Consider the following 23,342-nt stretch of genomic DNA (forward strand, 5'->3'; position numbering starts at 1 on the left):
TTCCCCACTCTGCTCCATTTTCACCCTATTTTTCCATTAGATTTTTCCTCTCTGCTCCTTTGTCCACAGATGTTCCCCTAAGCAAAATGGGAATCTAATAACATCTGAACTGAACTTTTGAACTTACAATGCTGAATGGTTTCAAATAAGAAAAAAACAAAGTTGCCTGTACATAATCTCTATGTACTTTTTTGTAATAAATGTGTAATTTACTAGGGTAGGAGAGGGAAAGGCTTTATATAATCAAACCTCTTAAAATATGGTCATCTGTAAATGACCATATTGAAGATTTTCTTTAAAGTCCGATAATTTATCAATGCTTGTCAGTCCCTTGATAAATCACCTCACCCACTCTCACTCATTCATATTACTACAGCCCTGGTACCAGTCATGAGAGAAAGACAATGGGTGTGACTGGCTTCATCTTGCAGATGAGCAGACTACTCTGAATTATCATGATGATTACTAAACCAGACATGTGACAGGTGGATTTTAAAATGCTGTCTGTCTTTTCACAAACATTTAGCTATAAAGAGTGCAGTAACTTATTCATGAGAGGGCAAACGATTGCACTTTTAATTTGCTGGCTGGTGTGCATATGTGCCACTGCTCTTTGATGGGCAGACTCTCTCCTAAGAGAGCACCAACCCAGAATAGCCGGTAGTCCAGTTAGGACACAACAGTCAATCTCTCTTTCAATGTCTGATGTTAGACCTGCTCTACTTTGTGTAAATAATATTCATTGGGCCACAGACTAAGAAACTGACTCTTTAGTCTGGTGGTTAGGGCACATTACAGGTGAGTGCCTTAAATGTTCATTTATTAGCTATTTGGGGTGGGTCATGACTCATCACCGATAGTGCTGATTTTAACTACTACCTGTGCACAGTTTACAGTGAGTCAAGTGACATTCTTACTCAATATTTTCACCACACTAATAATCTTCACCCGATCACATTGTAATGTAGAGACTAGCGAATATTCTTATCGCTGCCCTCTTACTTGAACATATCCTATTCCAGCCAGTAGATATGTTCAAGTCAGCACTATCAGAATCATTCAGTGATGAGTCATAGTGAACCCACACATCTTGCTTTCTACTATTGTAACGCTAAGATTTTAATAACTTACGCCTTTATGTACGTTACTCTTTGTGCAAAAGCCAGAACTCGGGAATGATTCATTTCAGTTCATACGTTTACCAAGAAGGAGGAAGAAATTGCCTGTAAATGTTTCCCTTCATGCTAAACTATAACTGGCTGAAACAATATGAGTGATATGCTCAAGATTGGGAAATGGACAGTTAAATAATTTCTCTGCCCCAGTTTGATATGTACAATAGCAAACAACATAATTATTCTGACATGTTCTGATCAAATAAGTTGCTTTTACATGTAGAGAATGAGAATTAAGGCACCGTGCCTTGTGACTGGGTTTGGGGGATGGAGGACTGCAGACAGAATCACAAGGCAGAGTGACAGGTAGCGCCACTGCACAGAGCTCATTAGGCAGACTGCTATATTGGACTGGGCTGACTTTCTTGGGACTAAAATCAAGCCTTTAAAAGAATAAGACAGACAATAATCTACTGAGAGGCTAAAAATCATCTCTGTAAAGGAAAGGTGACTAGACTGGGAGGAGAAGTCAGTCATAAGAGTGGTGCATTAGGGGCATTCATATTTAGGTGAATTTAGCTTTAAAACATCCATACTGACATGGAGAAAGGAGTAGAGCATAAGGCATAGTGAGATGTACCTTTCATTAAAAACTTTAAAAAGTAGCAACGTTTCCTGCTAGGACAGTCTGAATTCAAAAAGCATATTTTTGATACATGGTGCAGAAACAGTTGCAATGCCAATGCAATGCCAATGAGAGTTTATGAACCCACAGTAGTCATAGCTGGGACCTTGGCTGGGTAGCCACTTTGAACCAAAGTTATCTGAAACAGCCAAGGTCAAACATCAGCCTGTACAGCACAGACACTGAACGTGGAGCCAGCAGGAAATGTGAGTGTATGAAAGCTGATCTCCAGTGCATCCCTCTGAGCACTTGTCAAGGAAATAACTGTCCAAAATCACTTGCTGTTCAGACAAACAAAATGGCAAATGAGGAAGGGAAAACATTAGCATTGGTTATCGCATAACATCTGTATGATTTAGTAATGATGTCACATGAGAAATGTAACCTGTAACAATAAAGATTCTTGGGAAGTAATGGGTGCCACATGTGTAGCCATTTGTCAAAAATCACTTTCTGTTGATTAAACTATTTTGTCAGTGAGGCCGTAAATCTACGTATTTTATTTACAGAAAACAGAAAGTTGTTTTGATTAGTTAGATTTTAAGAATATACATATAGAAATGTTGTCAGCTCTAGGCTGGATTCTAGAACATCTTTCAGACTAAGTTTGTTCTCAACCACTTAATTTCCATTTTACGCTCACAGTATTTTTTAAATCATATGTTATGATTTGGTTTAGTATGTGAAGGCTATCTTAATATAATTGTGAAATTTGCTGCACTTCTATGTAATCTCATTTATAATGGGAATATATGTTTGGTACATGAAAAGCTTGAAATTGTTAGTTTAATCTTAATGTTATTTTCCTATTATTATTTATTTAATTGTATTTTTTTCTAATCCTTCATAAAGACATTTTCTATACAGCTGTAGTGTATCCTTGGTCCAAGCCAATGTTAAAATGTTGTAAACAGAGAGTCACTATCTAGCCCACCACTTAAAAAGAAAGTATAATTGGAGTAAGTTTCATAGTATCCTTTATTACATAAATATATCTACTAGTTGTTCAACTTTCTTAGTTTACTGGTATATAGATTTCTTTAAAATCTCAAGAATAAAATTGTATTAAATTATATACATTTGCCAAACCATTGCTTATTGAAAAGAATTTGAATTTTATTACCTGTAATCAAGGTAATACTAGACACTGTTGAAGAAAAAAAAGGCTACTAGCCACAGTAAATTTTGTTCTCCGAATATGTTGCCTCAACAGATCAACATGCTGTGTGAATGCACTGTGCCAATATTCAAGAAGATACCCACTTGCCCTACTCCAAACTATTCCTCAGTCTCCTTCCCTTCAATTTCAAAAGTGTGGCTAGCATAAGAAAGGAACTAAGGGAAAGTTACAGGTATTTATAAAATTAGTTCTATAATGCTGAAACAGAAGGGTATGTGTACCCTTCCCAAAAGGCTAACTGCATTGAAATGGGTTGGTACAATATGGCGAGGGGGTAGAATCTCTGAACTCGAACTTCTACACTGCTATTTTTAGCCCCACAGCACAAGCCCTGTGAGCCCCAATCAGTTGATTAGATTCACTGCCATGGGTTTGGGATTTTGGGTTTTTTTTGCTGTGTTCATGTACCCACAGTCTCACAGTGGAGATCCGCAGAGACAACATCACGAAGAACTATTGGATTCTTAACAAAATCTGTGACAACCTTTCTTTATTGAATGAAACTCGATTAAAAATTGTAGCTCAGCTCGTCATGATCCATCAAATAAAGAAAATCCTAAGTAAAGACTGTAGAACAGCTTTCAGTAAAACATCACCTTAATCTGAGTGAGCCAAGATAATGAAATTCTAGTCTATAAAAATTAGGTATTTTTACACTACTGTAATTTCTATTTGGGGAATGTGTCATAGCTCATAAACCTTATATTTCAGCCACTTGATAATACACTGCTGTTGCTGAAATAAGTGCACACACTAATATGGAGTCAGTTTGACTCAGTAGAAAATGTTCTTCCCTCTGGACCGGAAGTTTAAGGGTACAAGTCTCATGCAAGACCTAACCTAATTCCCAAATCTGACATTGCAATGAAGTACTAAAGGCAAGAGTTCTTCTATAAAAGATTCTAATCTTCAGATGAGATGTTAAACTGACGCAGTATTTCCCCTTACCTCCTTCAAGTGCTTTAAAAAAAACCCACAACAAGTAAAAAACAAAACCAAAAAACCCTAACTACAAAAACACACCAAAAGCACATTTTTTCCGAGACCTAAAATCACTAGTTCTCCTTTCAAATACTGTTTTACTAAATAACAAAGAAATCCAGCCTCAAAAATCCTGGGACTATCAAGGGACAACAACAAACACTGCCAGTTAGTCATTGTGGTTTTGTTACATCCTATCCTCTACCTTTTAGCTATATAATGTCAGGGGCAGAAACCATGCACATGATTCTCTACTGCCTGGTGCTTTGAGTAGTCACGTTTACACCTGTGCAAAGTGAGTGCAAAGTGGGTGTAAAGTGCTAGGATGTCACTTTGCACACGTGTAAATGACTATACAAGGTACAAAACAGTAGAGAAAAATGCCCTATTTTGCCCTGTGCAGCCCCTGTGTTGATGCTACAGTCTATAATTATCTGTTACCTGTCCTTGGTTGCTGTCCAGATAGCAATTCAAAAAAGGTATTCGAAGAAAATTAAAAAAGTAAAATACTATTAATATGACCAGGTCCTGAAGACTCATTCACACTTAAGATTTAATCCTTCAACACAACATGTGCCCTTAATTACATTCTTATTATTTTTCTGAAATGTTACTTGCTCTGAGATGAAATGACCACAGCAGTACACCTTAAAGATATAGAGCAAAATCCTCTTCAGAGGATATTTTGCATATGGGCCAAGAGCACAATTTCTAGCCAGATTAGGTCTGCCTATGGTTCAAAGATAGTTCCAGATTCATTTATTGACAGCCTCCTTGTGATGATTGATTGGGAAGTCTACATGCGGGCTATTTTAGATCAATTACCTGCCTTTGACACAATTAACAATAAATTATTGTTAACATCTATATGGGTTATGCCAGTGATTAGCTAATTTGCTTGAGTTGCCCCATTTTTCTTTTCCCCTGAGCACTCAGATAGTAGTTTTAGTCAATTACTTTTTTGGTCTGAGAATCTCTCCAGTGGGTGCCAAAGGGTTCTATTCTGCCACTTTTTGCCAATACAAATTAGGAGAGACCATTAGGGGACAGCGTGAATTAACTGGGCTGTGGTGCCTTAGAATGCAGACAACACTGTGCATCACCATTTCATTAGACACAGAAGAAACAGCTGATCAGCCTTCTCAATATCTAGCCAAAACTGGGGAGTGGCCGAGACAGACAAAATTAAGGTTGGTGTTCGGGAGATGGGGGTGAGTACTGGAGAAAAATGGCAGAGGTTATATTTACTCCTTCCCTTGACTAACAATTTGGGAGTCCTGTTGGAACTTTTGCTGCTTCTGGATATCCAAATAGCTGCAATGCCCAAGAATGCTTTATTTAGCATTTGGCTAGAAGACTGCAACCTAGCCTTCTGGGAGTGTCAAGGCGAGATTAAGACATTGGCACTACAAGCACTTCCCTGGCTCCTGAAGTTGCATGATGACACTAGAATTTCAGTTTTAATTGAAAATAAAATTATATTTCTAGCACTCGTGGCTTTGAAGTAAATCTTGAAAATATGATTTGAGACTAACTGATACAGTGATTTCTGCATGTGTGGCAGATAGCCTGACAAAATAGTTTTAGGAGGTCTGAGCTGCCCCAAGCATCGTAGTGGGTGTTAGCTCTCAAACTTGCTGCTTTGGGGGGCCCAGCAGACACAACCTCGGCAGATGATTTGGGGGTGGGAAGGGGCTCTCTGCCACCACTCTGTCATGGCTCTCCTGGAGTAGTGTCTTTGATAAGCTACACTTACACACATGCTTAACTTAATGCATGTGAATAATCCCATTAAAGTCAATGTGACTATTGACATACATAAAGTTAAGCACATATGTAAGTGTTTGCAGGATCAGGACTTAATACTTTAAACCCATTATTCTAATGCTTCCCTTTTGTAGTCCTCATAATATTTGGCCATTGTGGCCAGAATTATAATGAGGGTAGAAAACTTTTTTATTGTTCATATTAAGGGTAGATTTACATCAGAACAAAATGTATGTCTATTGCCCTTGATAGAACATAAGCCTAAATGGCTAACTATTATGGGAATTATAAAGAGAATTGTTAAAATATCAAAATTAATACAAGAGATAGAAGCCCAAATTAAATTATAATACTCCTGAGGGGATTCTGCATAATGCATGTCCGCAGAAAATGTCCCCTTGCAGAATTTCTGCAGAAAATGGCAGGGAAGCAAAGGGATGCCATGCGGGGTGGGCACATTTTTTTGTGGGGGATTGCTCCCCTCCAAATAGAGGAAAGGCACTGGGGGGGGGCACACAGGATTACGTGCCACTGCCGCCACCCCCATTTTTGCAAGCGCAGAGCTGCGTCTGGGCTCTGCTTTCTCTGTAGCTGAATCCCACCTCCTGGGTCCTAGTGCCAGTCATGCTCCCTTTCTGTATACAACAATGAGTGACCGCAGTGGGGCTGGGTAAGAGGAGATGGGGGAAAATGAGGGAAGGGGTGGCGAGGGGGAGAGACCATGGGAAATGAGGGGGTGTGTAATAGGTCAGGGGGAAGGGAATGTGGGAGTGAGGGTGGGGATGGAGAAGAAAAGGGGATGGGGAATCGCTGGGGTAAGCAGAGCCCGGCATGCGGCATCCCCTTGGCAACAGCTGGGGCTCCCCCATTAAACAGGCCCATTGAACTCTCACTCTGACGAACCCTACCCCTCTCACATGGACCCCTCCAACAAGACCCACACACCCAGACCTCCACCCCACTGATCCCAACCAGTTGCACATGGACCCCCACCCCATCAAGCCCCACTGCCCCAGCACCCAGACCCCCCCACTGAACCTGCCACACCCAGACACCCCCCTCCGCTGAGCCCCAACCACCTTCACCTGGATCCTCGCAGAGTCCCATTGCCCCTGCGCCTGGAACCCTACAATGCGCCCCTGTGCATCCTGATCTCCCACTGAGCTGCCCGCATCCGGATTGCCCCACACAGAAACCTCACACCTAGATCTCCCCACACTAAACTCATCCACACTTGGATCCTGCTGAGATGAGCCTGCTCACCCACACCTGGTGCCCTTGGTGCAGAGGGCCAGGGCCCTGGGGTATTTGTGGAGCAGGCGCAGCCCTTGCACTGTGTCAGGGTCAGGTGGAGCCTCACTGCCGAGTCCCTGTACCGAAGGAGGGGGGTCTTCAGGCTGATCTCCCACGTCAATGCAGCTAGTGGCCTGTGCTCCCCACTGCCATGCTGGAGCCTGCACATTTATTTATTAATACAATATGCTGAATTTTGCAGAATTTTAAAATATTGTGCAAATATTTAATTTTTTGCTGCATAATTTTTAACTTTTTAGGGCAGAATCCCCTCAGGAGTAATTATATAAATACATCACTGGATATAGTTAATATTTGGGGTCTTGAAGCAAAAATGTTGCACAGAACCCCTCTCATCACTAACTACTGTACTAATACGGTACTAATATTAATACTAATATTAATACTAATACCTCTGCTGAAAAGGATACTAGGGATGTCCAAATCTAAGGCATCACAGTGTTAAAATGTACTCCAAAAGTCATTCAAACTAGTTGTTCTAGATCAGTTCTTCAGGTTGTCAACTGCATTTTGACACAAAGGATCAACATATCAGAAAGACTGACACACTTTTAAACTAAAAAAAGAAAACAGCATACCTTTCTCCTTGTTTCCCCCCACTTTTAGGGTTGACAAAAACTAAAAGCGGATGAGTTCCTGGAACCGGAGTGATCTAAAAGTAGGGAATAACACATGCATTCATTAATGTTGTGTGTTGCATTCAATTTATCCTACAGTAGACAGAAAGCAACAAGCTTAATGCAAACTCAGGCTGTGCTCCTGTAACTGTAATCCAGTTGAAATAATTCCACAATTTGCAATAATTCCCTTTTGACTGATTTTTTTTACAAATTGTGTCATTTATTATTCTCTCTCTGGCATACGGTTGTGATGCCATTTTAAACATAAGTTCCATTGAAATCAATTCAGCATTGGCACATATAAACTATATACCTAAATAAAGAATGTACACATCTGCTGATGCAAGAAATTAATGACTTTGATCTGAGAGAGCAGGTATATCCCATGACAGAAAAGCAATAAAGAAAACACAAGGTCTCAAGAAAAAAGTGTCTTTTTAAAACAATTTAAAACTAGCATTCCCTGTCCTTTGGGGTATGTTTTCAGCCAGGTGTGTCTAAACCTAAACTATGTGAAATGTTGAACCTAAAGGTTATGTCACAAGATGATCAGTATTTTTTTTATGTTACTAACCCTCACTAATTGAAATGGCATAAAACCATGCTTTTTTTAAAAAAAAGTGTAGCAATCAGTACCAGTCAAAGATAGAAATACTAATATTGGAGAAGTGAATGCTGTCTATCTGCTTCCCCTCCCTCAGTTGGGGATGTAACATAATAGATATTGACATCAGTTTTTAGCTTAGAAGCAAAACTATCACCACCTTAGTAGACAATATAATTGCGCTGCACTTTCAGATATTATGGGGCACATCCTCAGCTGATGTAAATTATCATAGCTTGATTGACATAAATGAATTTATGAAAATATTCACCAGCTGAGGATCTGATCCTGTATCCCTTTTCAATCCATTAAGCAACAGTTTTACATTAAAGTTCTCCACAACATTTTATACAAACATGACATGAAAAAACACCTTAAACGAACATTAAGGTTGTAAAGTTGAGCACTCACAAGTTAGCAAAAGCCAGTATTAAGAGTGTCCCTGCTCTCAGCTGTAAAGTCTGATCCCCGTGGCAAAGTCCTGTTCAGCTCCTGTAGCCCTGGGCTGGAGCATGTTCAGTGCAGATGGAATCTTCAGGGAGTTTATTTGCTAACCTTTAGCAAGTCTCCACGGAGTATGTACAAACTGAGATTTTTCAAAGGTTTATAAATTGGCCAGATTAGGTTGATTTTTGATGGAGAAATCAGTTTCTCTATCAAAATTCAAGTCCTTGCTCCAAAGCACTGAGGCACTAGTGCTTCTAATGAAATAACTGTACTTTTTTTTTTTTAACATTGGCAAAATAAAGTATTTCTCCTTAATACTATTCTCTGAAATGGTGAAACCTTTTCAGTGAAAACTTCCAAAATATTCAGGTCTAAGACAGACATATACCATGGAAAAATTCAGTTAAAGTTTGATAATGCAATAAGCAACTGAAAAAAGGTCTTACAATGTAAAGTGTCAGGCAACCTTACCTATAGATAGCACTACCAGTTCCACCTATAATTATATACAGAGTGGATCTGATTCTGATCTAATTTACACCAGGGTAAAGTCCAGTGAAGTCAACATAGTTACCCAAGTGTAAAACCAATACAACACCAGAAGCAGGCCCAATATACCTATACAGAGTATGCATTGGATGTTTGTGCATCAATATACTTTGGATATAAAATTGCAGGATATATTAAGGATTGTCATATATTTATTTCTTATCTATAATTTTAATTAATTTTAGTTGTTTAGTCCAATTCCAGTGATGTTTGTTCCTGTGAACCAATGATACTCATTGTGACAAAGATGGACTACCTATCTGAAATCCCTTAGGACTCAGGTTAATTAATGAGACTCATCTTAAGGTTACACATGATCTATTACTTCCTCTAATTAGAAATAATAATCCTGATCATTATGCTGGTTAGCTAGAAAGAAGTAAGATTAATGTGCTTAACTGTGATTAATAGTCTTCTCTAAATAGCAAAGATCCTCAATGCCACTGAGTTACCTGCACTTTCTTCTGTGATTATGTTTTTTTCTTGATACTTTTCTAAACAAAAAAATAAATCTCATAGATGCTATTATTTCCCTTTCAAAGCTTTTACATTTCAAAGTCCAACCATATTATCATAGGTAAAAGTTCTTGGACCATCTAAATAGCCTAATAATCAATTTCTATTCTATTCCATTCTGAAAAAAATAAGGTCTCTTTCAATTAATTCCTTATAGCTTTTCTAAATGACTTTTCTAAATAATGTAGACATTTCCAGATAATTCAAAATGCAACCTGAGATTTAGACTAAATTAGTGAACATTTTCATGCCTTAATTTAATTTAAAGAAGGCCTTCCTGAAGTTACAGAACAGGTCACTTAAATTATCTGGGCCCAATCCTGCAGTAGAAGTTTTGCCATTGTTTTCAATAGGAGAACACCAGATATATCTTTAAAATGAGGACCATACTACCAATCTCACAGAAATGTTGTGAGGATCTGTTAATGTTTATATAGTGTTTTGAGAATATAAAACAGTAAATAAGTGCCAATTATTAAGTTTTCTGCTCCAAATATTTGTCTTCCAAGTTAAACTGCCTGCACACCTGTTTTGAGTAAAATACTGATGGCAGTTTTTATATTTTATAGGGAGATGGCAACATTATAAAATAAAATTTTTGTCTTGGATTATTATTGATCCAACAAAGTACAAGCATTTGTTATCTAACGGTGTAATTAAGTAGTAAAAATACACATTAACCTTAATTACCCAGCTACAAAAATTTAGCATCAGGGTGTCTTTATACAGAAAATTAGGACAACAATATGAATGTACAATTTACTATATTTATTAACCAAATCTGAGTCCTTACATAAATGTTGTTAGGAAGAATTATAAAATAAGTTCAAAAATTAAAACCCTCACAGATCTGGAGAATCGCATAGATCCATAGACTTTACGACCAAAAGGACCATCATGATCATCTACTCTGACCTCCTGCACATCACAGACCACAAAACCTCACCCGTCCACCCTGTAATAGACCCATAGCCTCTGCCTGAGTTACTGAAGTCTTCAAATCTTGATGTAATGACTTCAAGTTATAGAGAGTGCATCATTTACTCTAGTTTAAACCATGCTGCAGAGGAAAGTGAAAACCTCCCAGAGTCTCTGCCACTCTGACCTGGAGGAAAATTCTTCCCCGACTCCATATATGGCAACCAGTTAGACCCTGAGCAGATGGGTGAGACCCACCAGTCAGAAACCTGGGAAAGAATTCTCTGTACTAACTCAGAGCCCTCCCCATCTAGTGTTCCATCTCCAGCCATTTGAGGTATTTGCTGATAGCAGTCATGGACGGACTATATGGCATTTTAGGCATTCTCATCAACTATCCCCTCCATAAACATACCAAGTTCACTCTTGACACACATTAGGTTTTTGCCCCCACTATGTCCCTTCAAAGGCTGTTCCAGAACTTCACTCCTTTGATGGTTAGAAACCTTTATCTAATTTCAAGCCTAAACATATTGATGGCCAGTTTATATCCATTTGCTTTTGTGCCACATTGGCCCTTAACTTAAATGACTCCTCTCCCTCCCTGGTGTTTATTGCTCCGATGTATTTATAGAGAGCAATCATATCTCCCCTCAGCCTTTGTTTTCTTAGGCTAAACAAGCCAACCTCTTTAAATCTCCTCTCATAAGGTAGGTTCTCCATTCCCCTAGTCATCCTAGTAGTCCTTCTCTGCACCTGTTCCAGTCTGAATTCATCTTTCTTAAATACGGAAGACCAGAACTGCACACAGTATTCCAGATGAGGCTGTGACAGGTTGGACTCCTTGAGATACCACTGAGCCCGCTTCTTATGCCAGTTTGGGCACCCTTTTTACCTGTCTTGCTGAGTCAGGCTATTAAGCCTCCTCCAACACACACAGAGGCAGGGCTACACCCAACTGTAGAACGAAACAGACATTGAGATCAGTTCTGGGAAGGCTCAGTTTCAGGGACTTGCCTCAGCACACAGGTGTCCACCTCCACTGGAGTGCAGAGCCAAAGATATATTATAAAATCCGCCTCTTTCTTCTATGTGGAGGAAGCTATGCAAAACTTCTCCCCCCCACACACACCCAGTTAGAAATTACAGAAACTGGGTTTAATAATAAACAAAACAAATTTTATTAACTACAAAAGGCAGATTTCAAGTGGTAAAAGGGGTAGCAGACAGAACAAAGCAGATTACTAAGCAAATGAAACCAAACACGCAAACTAAGCTAGTTTCACTAAAGAAATTGTTACAAATAGAATTTCTCACCCTAGATATTGCTGCAGGCAGATTACAGGAAGTCTTGAAAGGAAACCGCACTGGTCTCCCTCTTGAGACCTCAAGTATTATTACTCACAAGTTAGATGCCCTTTTAACCCAGCTTGGGTTCAACCCTTCTCCCCCACCCCATTCAGTTCTTGCCTCCAGGTGTTTTTCAGTGTCTCTTTGAGTGGGGAGGCAGAGGAGAACCATGATGTCATTCCCCTGCCTTATATAGTTCTTGTGCAAGGAGGCTTTGACTTCTAGTGAAAAACCACTGGCATTCCAAAAGGGGAGGGGATAGCTCAGTGGTTTGAGCATTGGCCTGCTAAACCCAGGATTGTGAGTTTAATCCTTGAGGGGGCCATTTAGGGATCTGGGGCAAAAATCTGTCTGGGGATTGGTCCTGTTTTGAGCAGGGGGTTGGACTAGATGACCTCCTGAGGTCCCTTCCAACCCTGATATTCTATGATTCTAAGTACCAGTGACTCAGATGCCTGTCTCTGCATGGCTGTGGCAGCCATTGCTCGTAGACTGTCTCCAGTGTCCACAGGAAGACTAACCTCTTTCAGAGTCCATTGTCTCTGATAATGGCCCATTAGCCCTGTCTGGCTTTTCCACTGTTGTACCTGAAGGGCTGGTTGGGGTTGACACCCAAAGTAACACATTTGAAATACAGATACATAGTTAATATTCCTATCTTCAGATACAGAAATGATACAGGCATACAAATTGGATCATTATATTCAGTAAATCATAACCTTTCCAAACATATCTTACATGAGCCAGCTTACATAAAGTATATCTCAGTTATGTCATATATGTATCATAAGCATATTTTCATAAAGAATATGGAGTGAAATGTCACAGAGGCCTTGTACAATGGTAATAACACCTCTCTTTCTCTACTGGAAATACCTCTCCTGATGCATCCTAGTATTTCTTGAGCCTCTTTTTCATGCCCACATCATATTGGCAGTTCACTGTCATCCTGCGATTGACAAGGTCTTTCCCTTGCTCTGTTGCTTCCAACTAATACGTCTGAAGCTTATAGCAAAAAATTCTTGTTGTTAGTCCCTAAATGCATGACCTTGCATTTCGCACTAGTAAATTTTGTAAGGTCATGTAAAACCATGTTGTATTTTATTCCAATTACCATTTACCTCTGTGTCCTTAACTACTTTCTCTTTCAAAATTTGTTCCAAGACTTTGCATACAATTGAAGTCAAACTAATGGGACGGTAGTTTCCTGGATCACTTTTTCTTCCTTTCTTAATTATAGGTACTATATTTGCAATTCTCAAGTCACAGGGCACAGCCCCTGAGTTTACAGATTTATTAAAATTCCTTGCTATTGAGTTTGCAATTTCATGTGCCAGTTCCTTTTTAATATTCTTGGATGAAGATTATCTAGGTCCCTGATTTGGTCCCATTAAGTTGTTTAACTTCCCCCTCAGATGTACTAATTTCTATTTACATATCCTCATTTCCATTAGCCACCTGCTACTGCCCCCCAAACTCCTCATTATTCTTATTAAAAACTGACGCAAAGTATTTGGTTGGGTGTTGGACTATACCTATATTATCTTTAATCTCCACCCATCCTCTGTCCTTAGTGGTTCCAGTTCTTTCCTTGTTTTCTTCCTATGGCTAAAGTGTCTTTTATTGTTGGTTTTAATTTCCTTTGTAAACTCCAACTCTGCTTGGCTTTTGGCAGTTCTCACTTTTCCCCTACACCTTCTGACCTCCAGTAGGTAGCTTTCCTTTATGATCCATCTCTTCTTCCATTCCTTGCAGGCTTTCTGCTTTCTCTTAATATTTTGTTTGAGAAGCTTGTTCATCCAGTTTTGTCTGCAACTCTTCCCTACAAATTGTTTCCCTTTGCTTGGGATGAAGACTCTAGATAGTTTCTCCAAGTTTATCTTAAAATTCCAAGCCTCATCCACATTCAGATTCTTGACTTCAGTCCAGTTAACTTCCCTAACTAATTCTCTTAATTTTTTTAAAATTGCCGTTTTAAAATCAAGGCCCCCAGCTGCAGATGTAATTTTAGCTTACACTGCGTTAAGTCATGATCACTCAAACCAAGGTTGCCCTCTAAGTAATTCTCGCTACTTATCAATACTAAATTTATAATAGCATCCCCTCTTGTTGGTTCAGTGACTATTTGGTGAAGAAATCTGTTGGCTATCATATCCAGGAATATCTGGGTTCTATCATTATTAGTAGCACTTGTCTATATCTGGGAAATTAAAGTCTCCCATAATCACACAATTCCCAGTAGTATTTATTTCATTAAAAAAGTTAAAGAAGTCTCTGTCCTTATACAAATCAGATCCTGGAGGTCTGTAGCAGACCCCAAGCACCATCCCACTGTTGCCTTTCTTCCCCAAAGTTATTTGATTTTATCCCTTACACCAAACAGATTTCATTTTATTCCTTACACCAATTCTAATTTCTTTACAGCCTACCTCACCATTGGTATATGATACTACTCCACCATCTTTACCTTTATCTCTATCTTTCCTGAGCAGCACATACCCGTCAATACCTGTATTCCAAGCATGACTACTATTCCACCGTGTTTCCATTACCCCTATAATATCTGGTTCTAGTTCTAGCATTTTATTACGCAGGCTCCTTGCATTGATGTACAGGTATCACAGTTGTCTCTGCTTGGCTTCACCCAGATTCCTTGTCCAAGTAGGTACAGTCATTTTACTGCCAACTGCTGCAGCACCACATGAGGAAAAAGGGGGACTTTGAAGTACACAGGATGAACCAAGCCATTTAAGACATTGAAAGTTAAACCAATACCTGAAACTGCACCTTAGTGCTTCTGAAAATTCCAACAGAAACACCCTAATGGGCCTTAAGGTGCAACTGGATCACATAGATTCCAAGAAACAGCTTCCTGGCCAAACAAATAATAAAATTACTTTTCATCACTAGCACTAGCAGGGCGTTCTAAAGTAGTAAAGAATCCAATAACTCCCCAAGCTTTGAACCTGTCTTACAAAATGCAGGTAAACTCCCTCAACCAAAGGCACAGATATCACTTTTGCCATATCTTCCGGTTGTTTCCCAGACCTACTACTATAAACTCAGGCTCATATGGACAAAGCCTCAGCAATTTTGCCTTCAACCAAGCTTGAATCCTGGTAAGAAACATGGTATTACTCTATTATTGTTCATATAGTTCCCATGTGTGTGCATGGTGCTTTACAAAAAAAAAAAAAAATGGAGTCCCTTCACCATGTATCAGATAAATGGAAACACAGAGCTTAGTGTTATCTGCAAAGTATGGACAACATAGGCTGTACAATCAGCTACTGAGGGGCTTGAATCATGCTTCAGCCTGGTACCGGAACATTTTTGTGGCTAAAAATACTTTAAGAGCTTCAGAAGTTCCACCTGTCTCACTCTAGAGAACTGAGAACCAGGAATGAGAATCTTGCACAGCTTACATTCTTAGAGAAGGAAACATTTACATTATTGAAAGGTAAATGGTAGTATTTTCCAATACTTAGAAGAATTGGAAATATTCATACCGTACTGTAGGAAATGGTTCCTTTTTAAGGTTGCTCAATGTATTGTCTTCTCTTAACCTATAAATGCCCATATAAAACAAATAAAACAACAACAACCACCACCACACCTGAAGTCCTTGTCCATCTACAGTGACAGAATTTGCTCTTTGCATCTTAGTCCGTTCTCCCAATTTGTTCATTTGCTGGGGGCAACTCTTTTCTTTTTTCACAGTTGCCTGTCTTTCCTAGAAGAAAAGTACAAAAGGGCATTTTAACATGGAATACAAGTTTACTCTAGCTGATGTAGTGGAACCACGTACTAGCTTTTCCACTAGAGGCAAACATTCAGATCCTGCATTAGCAAAATGAGATCTCGGTCAAGTCACTACGTGATGTTTGGGTACTTCACACAACATCTATTTATGTGCCTAGACGTGCCACAGAGACTAGGCAATAGATAGATGACAACTGTCCAATCACAAAACAAATGCAATGGTGTGAAAGATAATCTGACATTGTATTATCCCCATCTGCCAGGTCTAGGTTCTCTAACGTGGAAGCTAATCACATAAAATCCTAATAATTTAAAATTAAATTCTTTAACAGATCACTAATCTCTAGAAAACTGTTTCTGATGCAGGACAGACAGTTTTTTGAGGGCACTTTCATTGGGTACTGGCAAAATATACTCACACTTTCAGGTACTGTAATAAACTGACTATACAGATTTAAGAGAAATCTTTTCTTTTATCAAAGATACATTTTGTGGACTAGGGAAACAATATACAGAGAGCATAGCTAACCTACATCAGACTTCTAAGAGGTTGGCAACTTCTGATAATATTGATGCATAGGGCATATGGGTGGGTGAAAGGCAGAGAAGATACAACTCTTTAGAAAGAGAAATACTGTGAGATTTGACAACCAGATTTTCAACTGTTTATCAACTAGTTTCACCAAACTTTGTGATACCATTAAAATTAAAAAGAGGCAGAATTCTACTTATTCTATTTATAAAATAGATCCATCGTGTCCTTTTTCATATGTCCACAAAATACAATGCAAAATGATATGGCAGATCTTGATTACTTAAAATCTGTGTCCCCAATCCTGGGCTGTGCTCCATTAATTTTATATCACTCCAGACATGCAAAGGGGCTTTAAACTAGCCAGGGGATTAGACTGGCACAGAACTACCTCAGCAGGAAACCACATGAAGGGCACTTTTGTGCCACTACCCTCACTCCCCCCAACTGTGCTCAATAAGCAATGTATTAAATGCCACAGCTTATGTTACATACTGGGGCAAATCAATCCCTGGGGTACTTGCAACAAAGCCAATGGGGTTTCACTGCAATTATTTTGTCCCATTCTTTCTAAAGGAGTTTAAACTAATTAGTAAGAGATTTTGACACAGATTCTCTGGCATAGCTGACAGGCATTCAGCTTAGTACAATGCCTGAACAGCACTATTGTTATTGGGGTTTAGTTGGGAGGCAGTAGTGGCTTTGTACCATCATTGTGTTCCCAAAATTAGGGGCTGGGCAGAGGTCATTCTTGCCCTGGCAGAAATTAGTGCTCCTAGTTGCCTCAGGATGCTCTAAGTTGTACCTGGCTGCCTATGGCCACAAAGAGACCTTTTCAGCAGGGAGGGATTGCTGAAGGACAGTAGCATTCTGACCTCCAATAGTAGCCTACAGGTGTATAGCACAGAACAGATATGGCACTGTATACTTGCTGGATATTTTCCCTATACAGGGAGAATCTTCAAGAGGCCAGTTAAGTTGGATGTTTTGGCCTTCTGGATGTTTTGCACTTCTGTACCAGTACAATAGGATTATAGTGGGCTGGGAAGAGGCTCCCTGCACCGTCCATTGTTTACCCTCCGGCACTTGGGGAAGCTTTCTGAGGCAACCGCACAGGGACGGAGGATTGGCTCCTCCTCTTCCCTTCCCCTTGTGAGGAAGGAGGATCTGTCTGGAAAGAGGGCCAGTCTCTCAGACAGCCCCTGGATATTCAGCTCTAAGGGCTTAGTCTCCCAGAGTATATTACCCCTTCGTGGGGTTTACTTTCTACCCCTCTTCCTGGCGCATATTGCTTTGCTGTCAATCAGAACTGTTTTGGGTTTAGTGCATCTTGTGACTGTTACCTCCTCTGCTGAACTACTTCTGTTTCCCTCAGTCTCTGGGTGGAGCAGCCTTCTTCCTGTTCACCACCCCTTCCAGTGGTAAGTTCCCCCTTTTAATCTCCTGCCCCTTCAAGGTGCATCTTGTTAGTGTGGAACATGCCCAGAAGAGCTTGTTAGTCTCCTCCATACCAGTGTGAGGACATGTCCCTTCACAGGGCCCAAGAATCTGGCACGTAACTTAGTTGTTTTAAATATCAAAGTACATTTAATGATTATTCAAGGGACAGATTAACAGTGTTGGCCAGGCATTGTACAAGCTTACCTGAACAACCTTGGCAATGCATCTCAGCACTGACCTGCAAAACACACACTCTCTGTGTTGCCCCTAAGACTGTCAACAGTGCATGGCTTTTATGATTTTTACAAATTGGGTCCAGGATGAGACAACCAATCTGATTTTCATTTGTTATCTAACACAAGAGTTAAACTCAGGTATGCCTTGCACAAATCCACTGTGCCACTCACTCTAGTATTTTTTAAATGGGAAATCTGTTAGTGCTATGAGCAAAGAGAGACAATTTCAAATATTAAAACAAATTCTGCACAACAAAAAACATTCTAAACAACTTTGGAAATAATTATCATCGTCAACATCAATCACTCAAAAATTAATAAGAACTACATGAAGAGAAAATACCTGAGTTAAGTAGGATTTTGTAATACCTTGGTGCAAAAGATCAAATATGGCTATTGATGTTGCAGTATTTTCAAATCTCAAACCATCTGTGGCTGATATACAAAAATGGTTTAAGGACAGAAGTCAGGGGATTGGGGAGAATTCAAACTCTAAATAGTGTTAAATTGAGCAACAGATTGTATAGTAACTCCAGAACTCTGAAGATAAGGGAAAGGGGTAAAATCCAACATATAAAGGGGGAAATAATTTTAAAAGAGAGAAAATAAATTATTTTAAAAAATAGGTCTATTCCTAATATGTGCTGTTAAAAATCTCTTTTTACACCATGCTGTTTCTCAGAGAAAAAGTATTTTTACATTGCTGAGAATGGTCTTGACAAAAGCGATGTTTACCACAATGCCCAAACCTGCTGTTATTGATCATTCACAAACTAGAAGCAGCAAGTGATGATTACCTCAAGCACAGTTGTTGTTGTTTTTTTAATCCCAGCGTGAGACACAGATAACAGCAAAGCCCCTCAGTTGGCACTATGACTGATACTTCCATTTCCAGCAACCTCCTTTATCCAGCTTGTATTACTTGTGGTCTGGGTTAGAGAACAATTTGCCTAACTGAACAAGAAAGCTTCTCCTGCACAGTTATACTATAAAATTTCTCCATACATTGGAAACAGAAACATCTACAGGCTTTAAGAGAAATATAGGAGTTTTCTATAGCATCTCTATACCCTATAGAGTATAATGGAAAATTTATATTCCTGCTATAGAACTCCATTAGAGGTTATGAAAATCTACAGAACAGACATTATCTACTATAATCTATTGTTTTACAGTGATTTCTAAAAATGTATATTTATTTTGTATTAACTTCTACAGGACTTTCCCACAAGGGACTGCCTCAGTGAATCTAATGCCTGCTTCAAAAATGGTGTTGCAATACATCCATCAATCCCAACTGCAACTCTAAACATCTCAAATGTACAGAACCAAAACAGTGTTTCTCTATTATGGGCACCTGCTGTCACTTTTCCAAGTGATGGTGGGGGTCACGTTGCTGGGGCAGGGATGTAGTGGCAGAACCAGAGTGAGTAGCATGTTGCAGTGTACTTAGGATCATGAATTGCCTTATTTTGGTCTGTCATGTCCACAGGCTAGCCTATACTTCCTCTGTACTTCCTGCCATCTATCTTAGATATAGGACATATAGGACACCAGAGTATGTCACTGGGTGCCAGAAGAATGCCCTCTCTGTAATGTTTTGGAAGGGGCAGATAAGGGACTGTCCACCTTCTATTCCACACTCCTGCTGCTAGGCACAGGTTTTTTATGTGTGTTGCACCAACAAGGATCTGGCTCATAGGAGAGATACATTTATACTATGACCTACATCTTGACTGTTTACTGTACATTTGCATTAATACAAATACAAAAAAATTTACATGGCCAAAAATTTTTCTCTCAGATTCCCTGGCACTGATGTTCTGTATATGTCTATCAAAGAAAATCTAAATGAAGGTTCCTTTCTAATTACAATTTTAAAGGAATATTTTTTTTAAGAATTGGGATATTACTATGATATCCAAGGTTTTATCAGAAACTAAAAATGGCATTTTAAAGAGATAATAACAATTTAATAAAAACATTTCTGAATAATGGTGCACAACTTTTAAATTAATGTTAGGCAAAGCTGACACTTAAAATAAATGAAATTGCAAAATGCAGACATTTATTTCCAAGGTGAGAGACATTTATACTACAACTATGTTCTATTCAATGATTTTTTTCATTAGGACATACAAAATGAATGATGTAGCTGTAAATTATTTTGTCTGATGGACATGGGTGAAGTTGAGTGAGAGTTACTCAATGTAGCACTTTGAAAAGTTAATGTACATTTTGATGGCTTAAGGAATCAAATTGTTCTGCTCTTCTGTCCATTCTGTCAGGTTGATAACATTTAAAACAACCCTTGTTACACCAAGTGAGTACTCTAATTCTACACATTTTCCCACCTTTCATATCCCCTTTTCTCCCCCTCACATTCCCCACTTTGTCATACTATCCTTTGGCTGTTAGACAGGATGGAACGTGGATCACTCAATATCACTCCAGGGAATCACTGTTGAGTACCATGAAGCACTGCCTCCAGATAAGAGAGAGAACCTGAAAACTGAAATAGGCCTTTTCAAATGACAATGTAGACTTCCACCACTAAACCACTAGGCCAGCCCCAAAATGCACTTTATTGCAAGAAGAATGTTGCAATATCAAGACCCTTTTACACTTATGTATATGTGGACACCTCTATGTTACGCACCTCAGGGAGTGAAACTCCTAAAGTAGGTAGAGTCTGTTGGGGAAAAAAACGTTTCAGCTAAAACATTAGAACAATGGGAGGTGGGAGGGGAAATCCACTAAAAGGAACATTAAGTTACAACAGTCATGCTGAACAAGTAATCAACAAATAAGTGAGCTGGTTTATTCCTATTTCTGACACTCTTCCACAAAAGTATATTCTCACAGCATTATGGCTACCACATCACATATTCATATTTCTGAGAATGAGGCTGAGAACACTTGCTTACAGATTCAGAGAAATAATGTGGAAAAAATGTCTGTGTTGCCTGAAATAGTTTAAAGAGACACCTTTTGCTTCTTGTAAATATTTTCTTCTTTTTTTGTCCTTTTAATTTTTTGAATCCTAGTCCAAAGCCAGGAGCGACTGATAAACCATCTTTTTCTACTAATTGGTTAAGAAACTATACAGTGTGCATGTACAGAAATAATTTCTGTTTTCTGTTGATAGGCAAAGGTATACACTACTACACATTTTAAAAAATGAAACTGTGACATTCACAAATACAGCTCTGTCTACTCGCACTAGGGTGTGCAATAAACTGTATTGAAGGCAACTGATGGAGCAAATAGATACATGGGCATCTGATGTCCATGAATCTCCAGGAGCAGATCATTCAGCAAAAGCTGTCTCTGTGCCATAAGCATCTGGGAACTGACTAACAAGGGTCAAAGAAAACCTGAGTTACCCATTTATTGTGAGAGCTGTTTTATTACAAGCTTTTCAATAATATTACACAAACATGAGAGTAAGAGCCAGATCAAAGATGGGAGAGATTGTTGACATCCACATCTACGTATTTTTTAAAAGCAGGCTGCTCTAATCTTGCACCAGCTGCCCTCATTCCCAAGGGGCTACGCCAGCAGCCCGTGATCAGTCAGGTACCTGGACATCTTGGCCAAACCTTTTTCCTTTAGCTATATGCCTGCACTGGAGGCCAGGAGAGGGGACAGCCTCAGAGCTACTATAGAGGCTCTCTCTATGCCTCCCAAGGTTTCCCTCAGCTGTCTGGTTACGTTAAATATGAGACTGCTTTGCAACAGGAGAGTACCACAAAGCAGCTGGGCTGTACTGGTGAATATAACAGAAAAATAGCATAGATAAGTTGTTTAGAACATTTTCTCTATTAATTACTCTTTCCCTTGTACTCTATTGTGTAAGCTATTTTGAGAACAAGGCTATTTTGTATGGAGTCTGATATTTTTGTTAAGTGTTTAGCTATCAGATTAAAAAAATAAAAAAGTCCTGTTAAGATCACAAACAGATTATTATTTTCCTGTGTTCACATTTCTGGACCATTGGTGCACTTCTTGAGTGACTGAAGACAGTTGGCCTTTGATCTCACAACTCAAAGAATGCATCAACAGTAAGGCCCAAGACAGCACGGCTTATTACTTACATTTAAAACCTAAAATAAACGTATACCATAGTAGCTAATAATACATGATCCTCTAAGAAAGAAGATACAAACTGAAAAAGTCGATTTAAGATAAACGTGTATTAAAGTCCAATGGAAGATGATCCGAGAAACAAATTTAGGAATGGATAACAGCGATGGGGCAGGCAGGCAGCGAGGTATAATTCAAAATGATTGAACGTCTGCCATTTCAGTTTATCAGCATCTTATTCATTTTAACATTGAACTGTGTTTGCAATACAGATAATTAATTGGAAAGATACTTTCTTTCCTCCAGGGCAATTATTAATTTCAATCTGACTTCAAAGAAATGGAAAAACTCTTGCTGTAGATAAGAACACCATTGTATTTCAACTGTTTTAGATTTGCAGAGAACTGAATCTGAAATTTGATATAATGTGTTTGAGGAAAATACCTTTCTCTGTGTTTTAATCTCACAGTTTCATTATACGGTGTGCAATACTATTACATAAATTTTGCAGTGCAAGGACATACACAAATAATGCTTACTAGTGTAAATATAAGTTACTTAAATAGGGTGAAATTTACCCCTCTGCCGAAGCCTTGAACAAGTCCTATGTCCTACTTAACATCTTTTTTGAGGGTTTGAAAGGTGCATATGTTTTGAGCTGACTCTCTGCACAAGAGTGAATTTCACCCATACACTGTACATGAGAAGAACAGATGAATAGTCTTAAGGTTAAGGCACAGGAATAGTATCCAGGATAACTAATTCCCAATTCTGTCACACATTTCCTGTCATGCCATTGCCAAGTCACTTACCTTTCCTATGCATCATAAAGCTTGCTTTTATAATGTGTATTTTCACCAGATAAAAGAAAATCTGAATTGATTTATGCAAGAGAATGTAAGACAGTGTGAGGTATTCTAAGGTTTCTATTGCAATAACTTTTAGGAATAACCAAATCACTCAGGAATGGCCGAACAATGACTTAGGCAGATAATCCTAACTACTGGCAATAAACCCCCCACATCACCACATGCTGACTTTATGCTCAATTTGCTTTATGGTCAATTTTATCCATTTTATTTCTTTCACTTTTTGAGACAGTTTAATGTCACTCCACTTTTTCTTTTTGAAATTGATTAGTTACTATGGAAACAATGATGTGTGGAGCTTCATAATATACCCAATGTAAAGTCAATGTACATAATGGTTTACAGTTTGTACCTTGATTCGTAAATACAAA

The 23,342-nt window shown here is 38.9% G+C and overlaps 1 protein-coding gene across 6 annotated transcripts in view; it reads right to left on the minus strand.

Moving 5' to 3' along the window:
- DGKB (diacylglycerol kinase beta) overlaps window positions 1-23,342 on the minus strand; it is a 525,201-nt gene that overhangs the window by 294,842 nt on the left and 207,017 nt on the right. For 3 of the 6 annotated variants that reach the window (XM_042856642.2, XM_008169810.4, XM_042856645.2), the window contains exons 14-15: window positions 15,663-15,779; window positions 7,621-7,694 (exon numbers count right to left, since the gene is read on the minus strand). In XM_042856642.2, the coding sequence (XP_042712576.1) occupies window positions 7,621-7,694; window positions 15,663-15,779 (191 nt within the window). Of the gene's footprint in view, window positions 1-7,620; window positions 7,695-15,662; window positions 15,780-20,675; window positions 20,709-23,342 lie in introns of all 6 variants that reach the window. The other 3 variants (XM_065583181.1, XM_008169798.4, XM_065583182.1) reach the window with 2 other exon arrangements.

This window comes from Chrysemys picta, chromosome 2, assembly GCF_011386835.1.
Source record: "Chrysemys picta bellii isolate R12L10 chromosome 2, ASM1138683v2, whole genome shotgun sequence".
Classification (NCBI taxonomy): domain Eukaryota; kingdom Metazoa; phylum Chordata; order Testudines; family Emydidae; genus Chrysemys; species Chrysemys picta.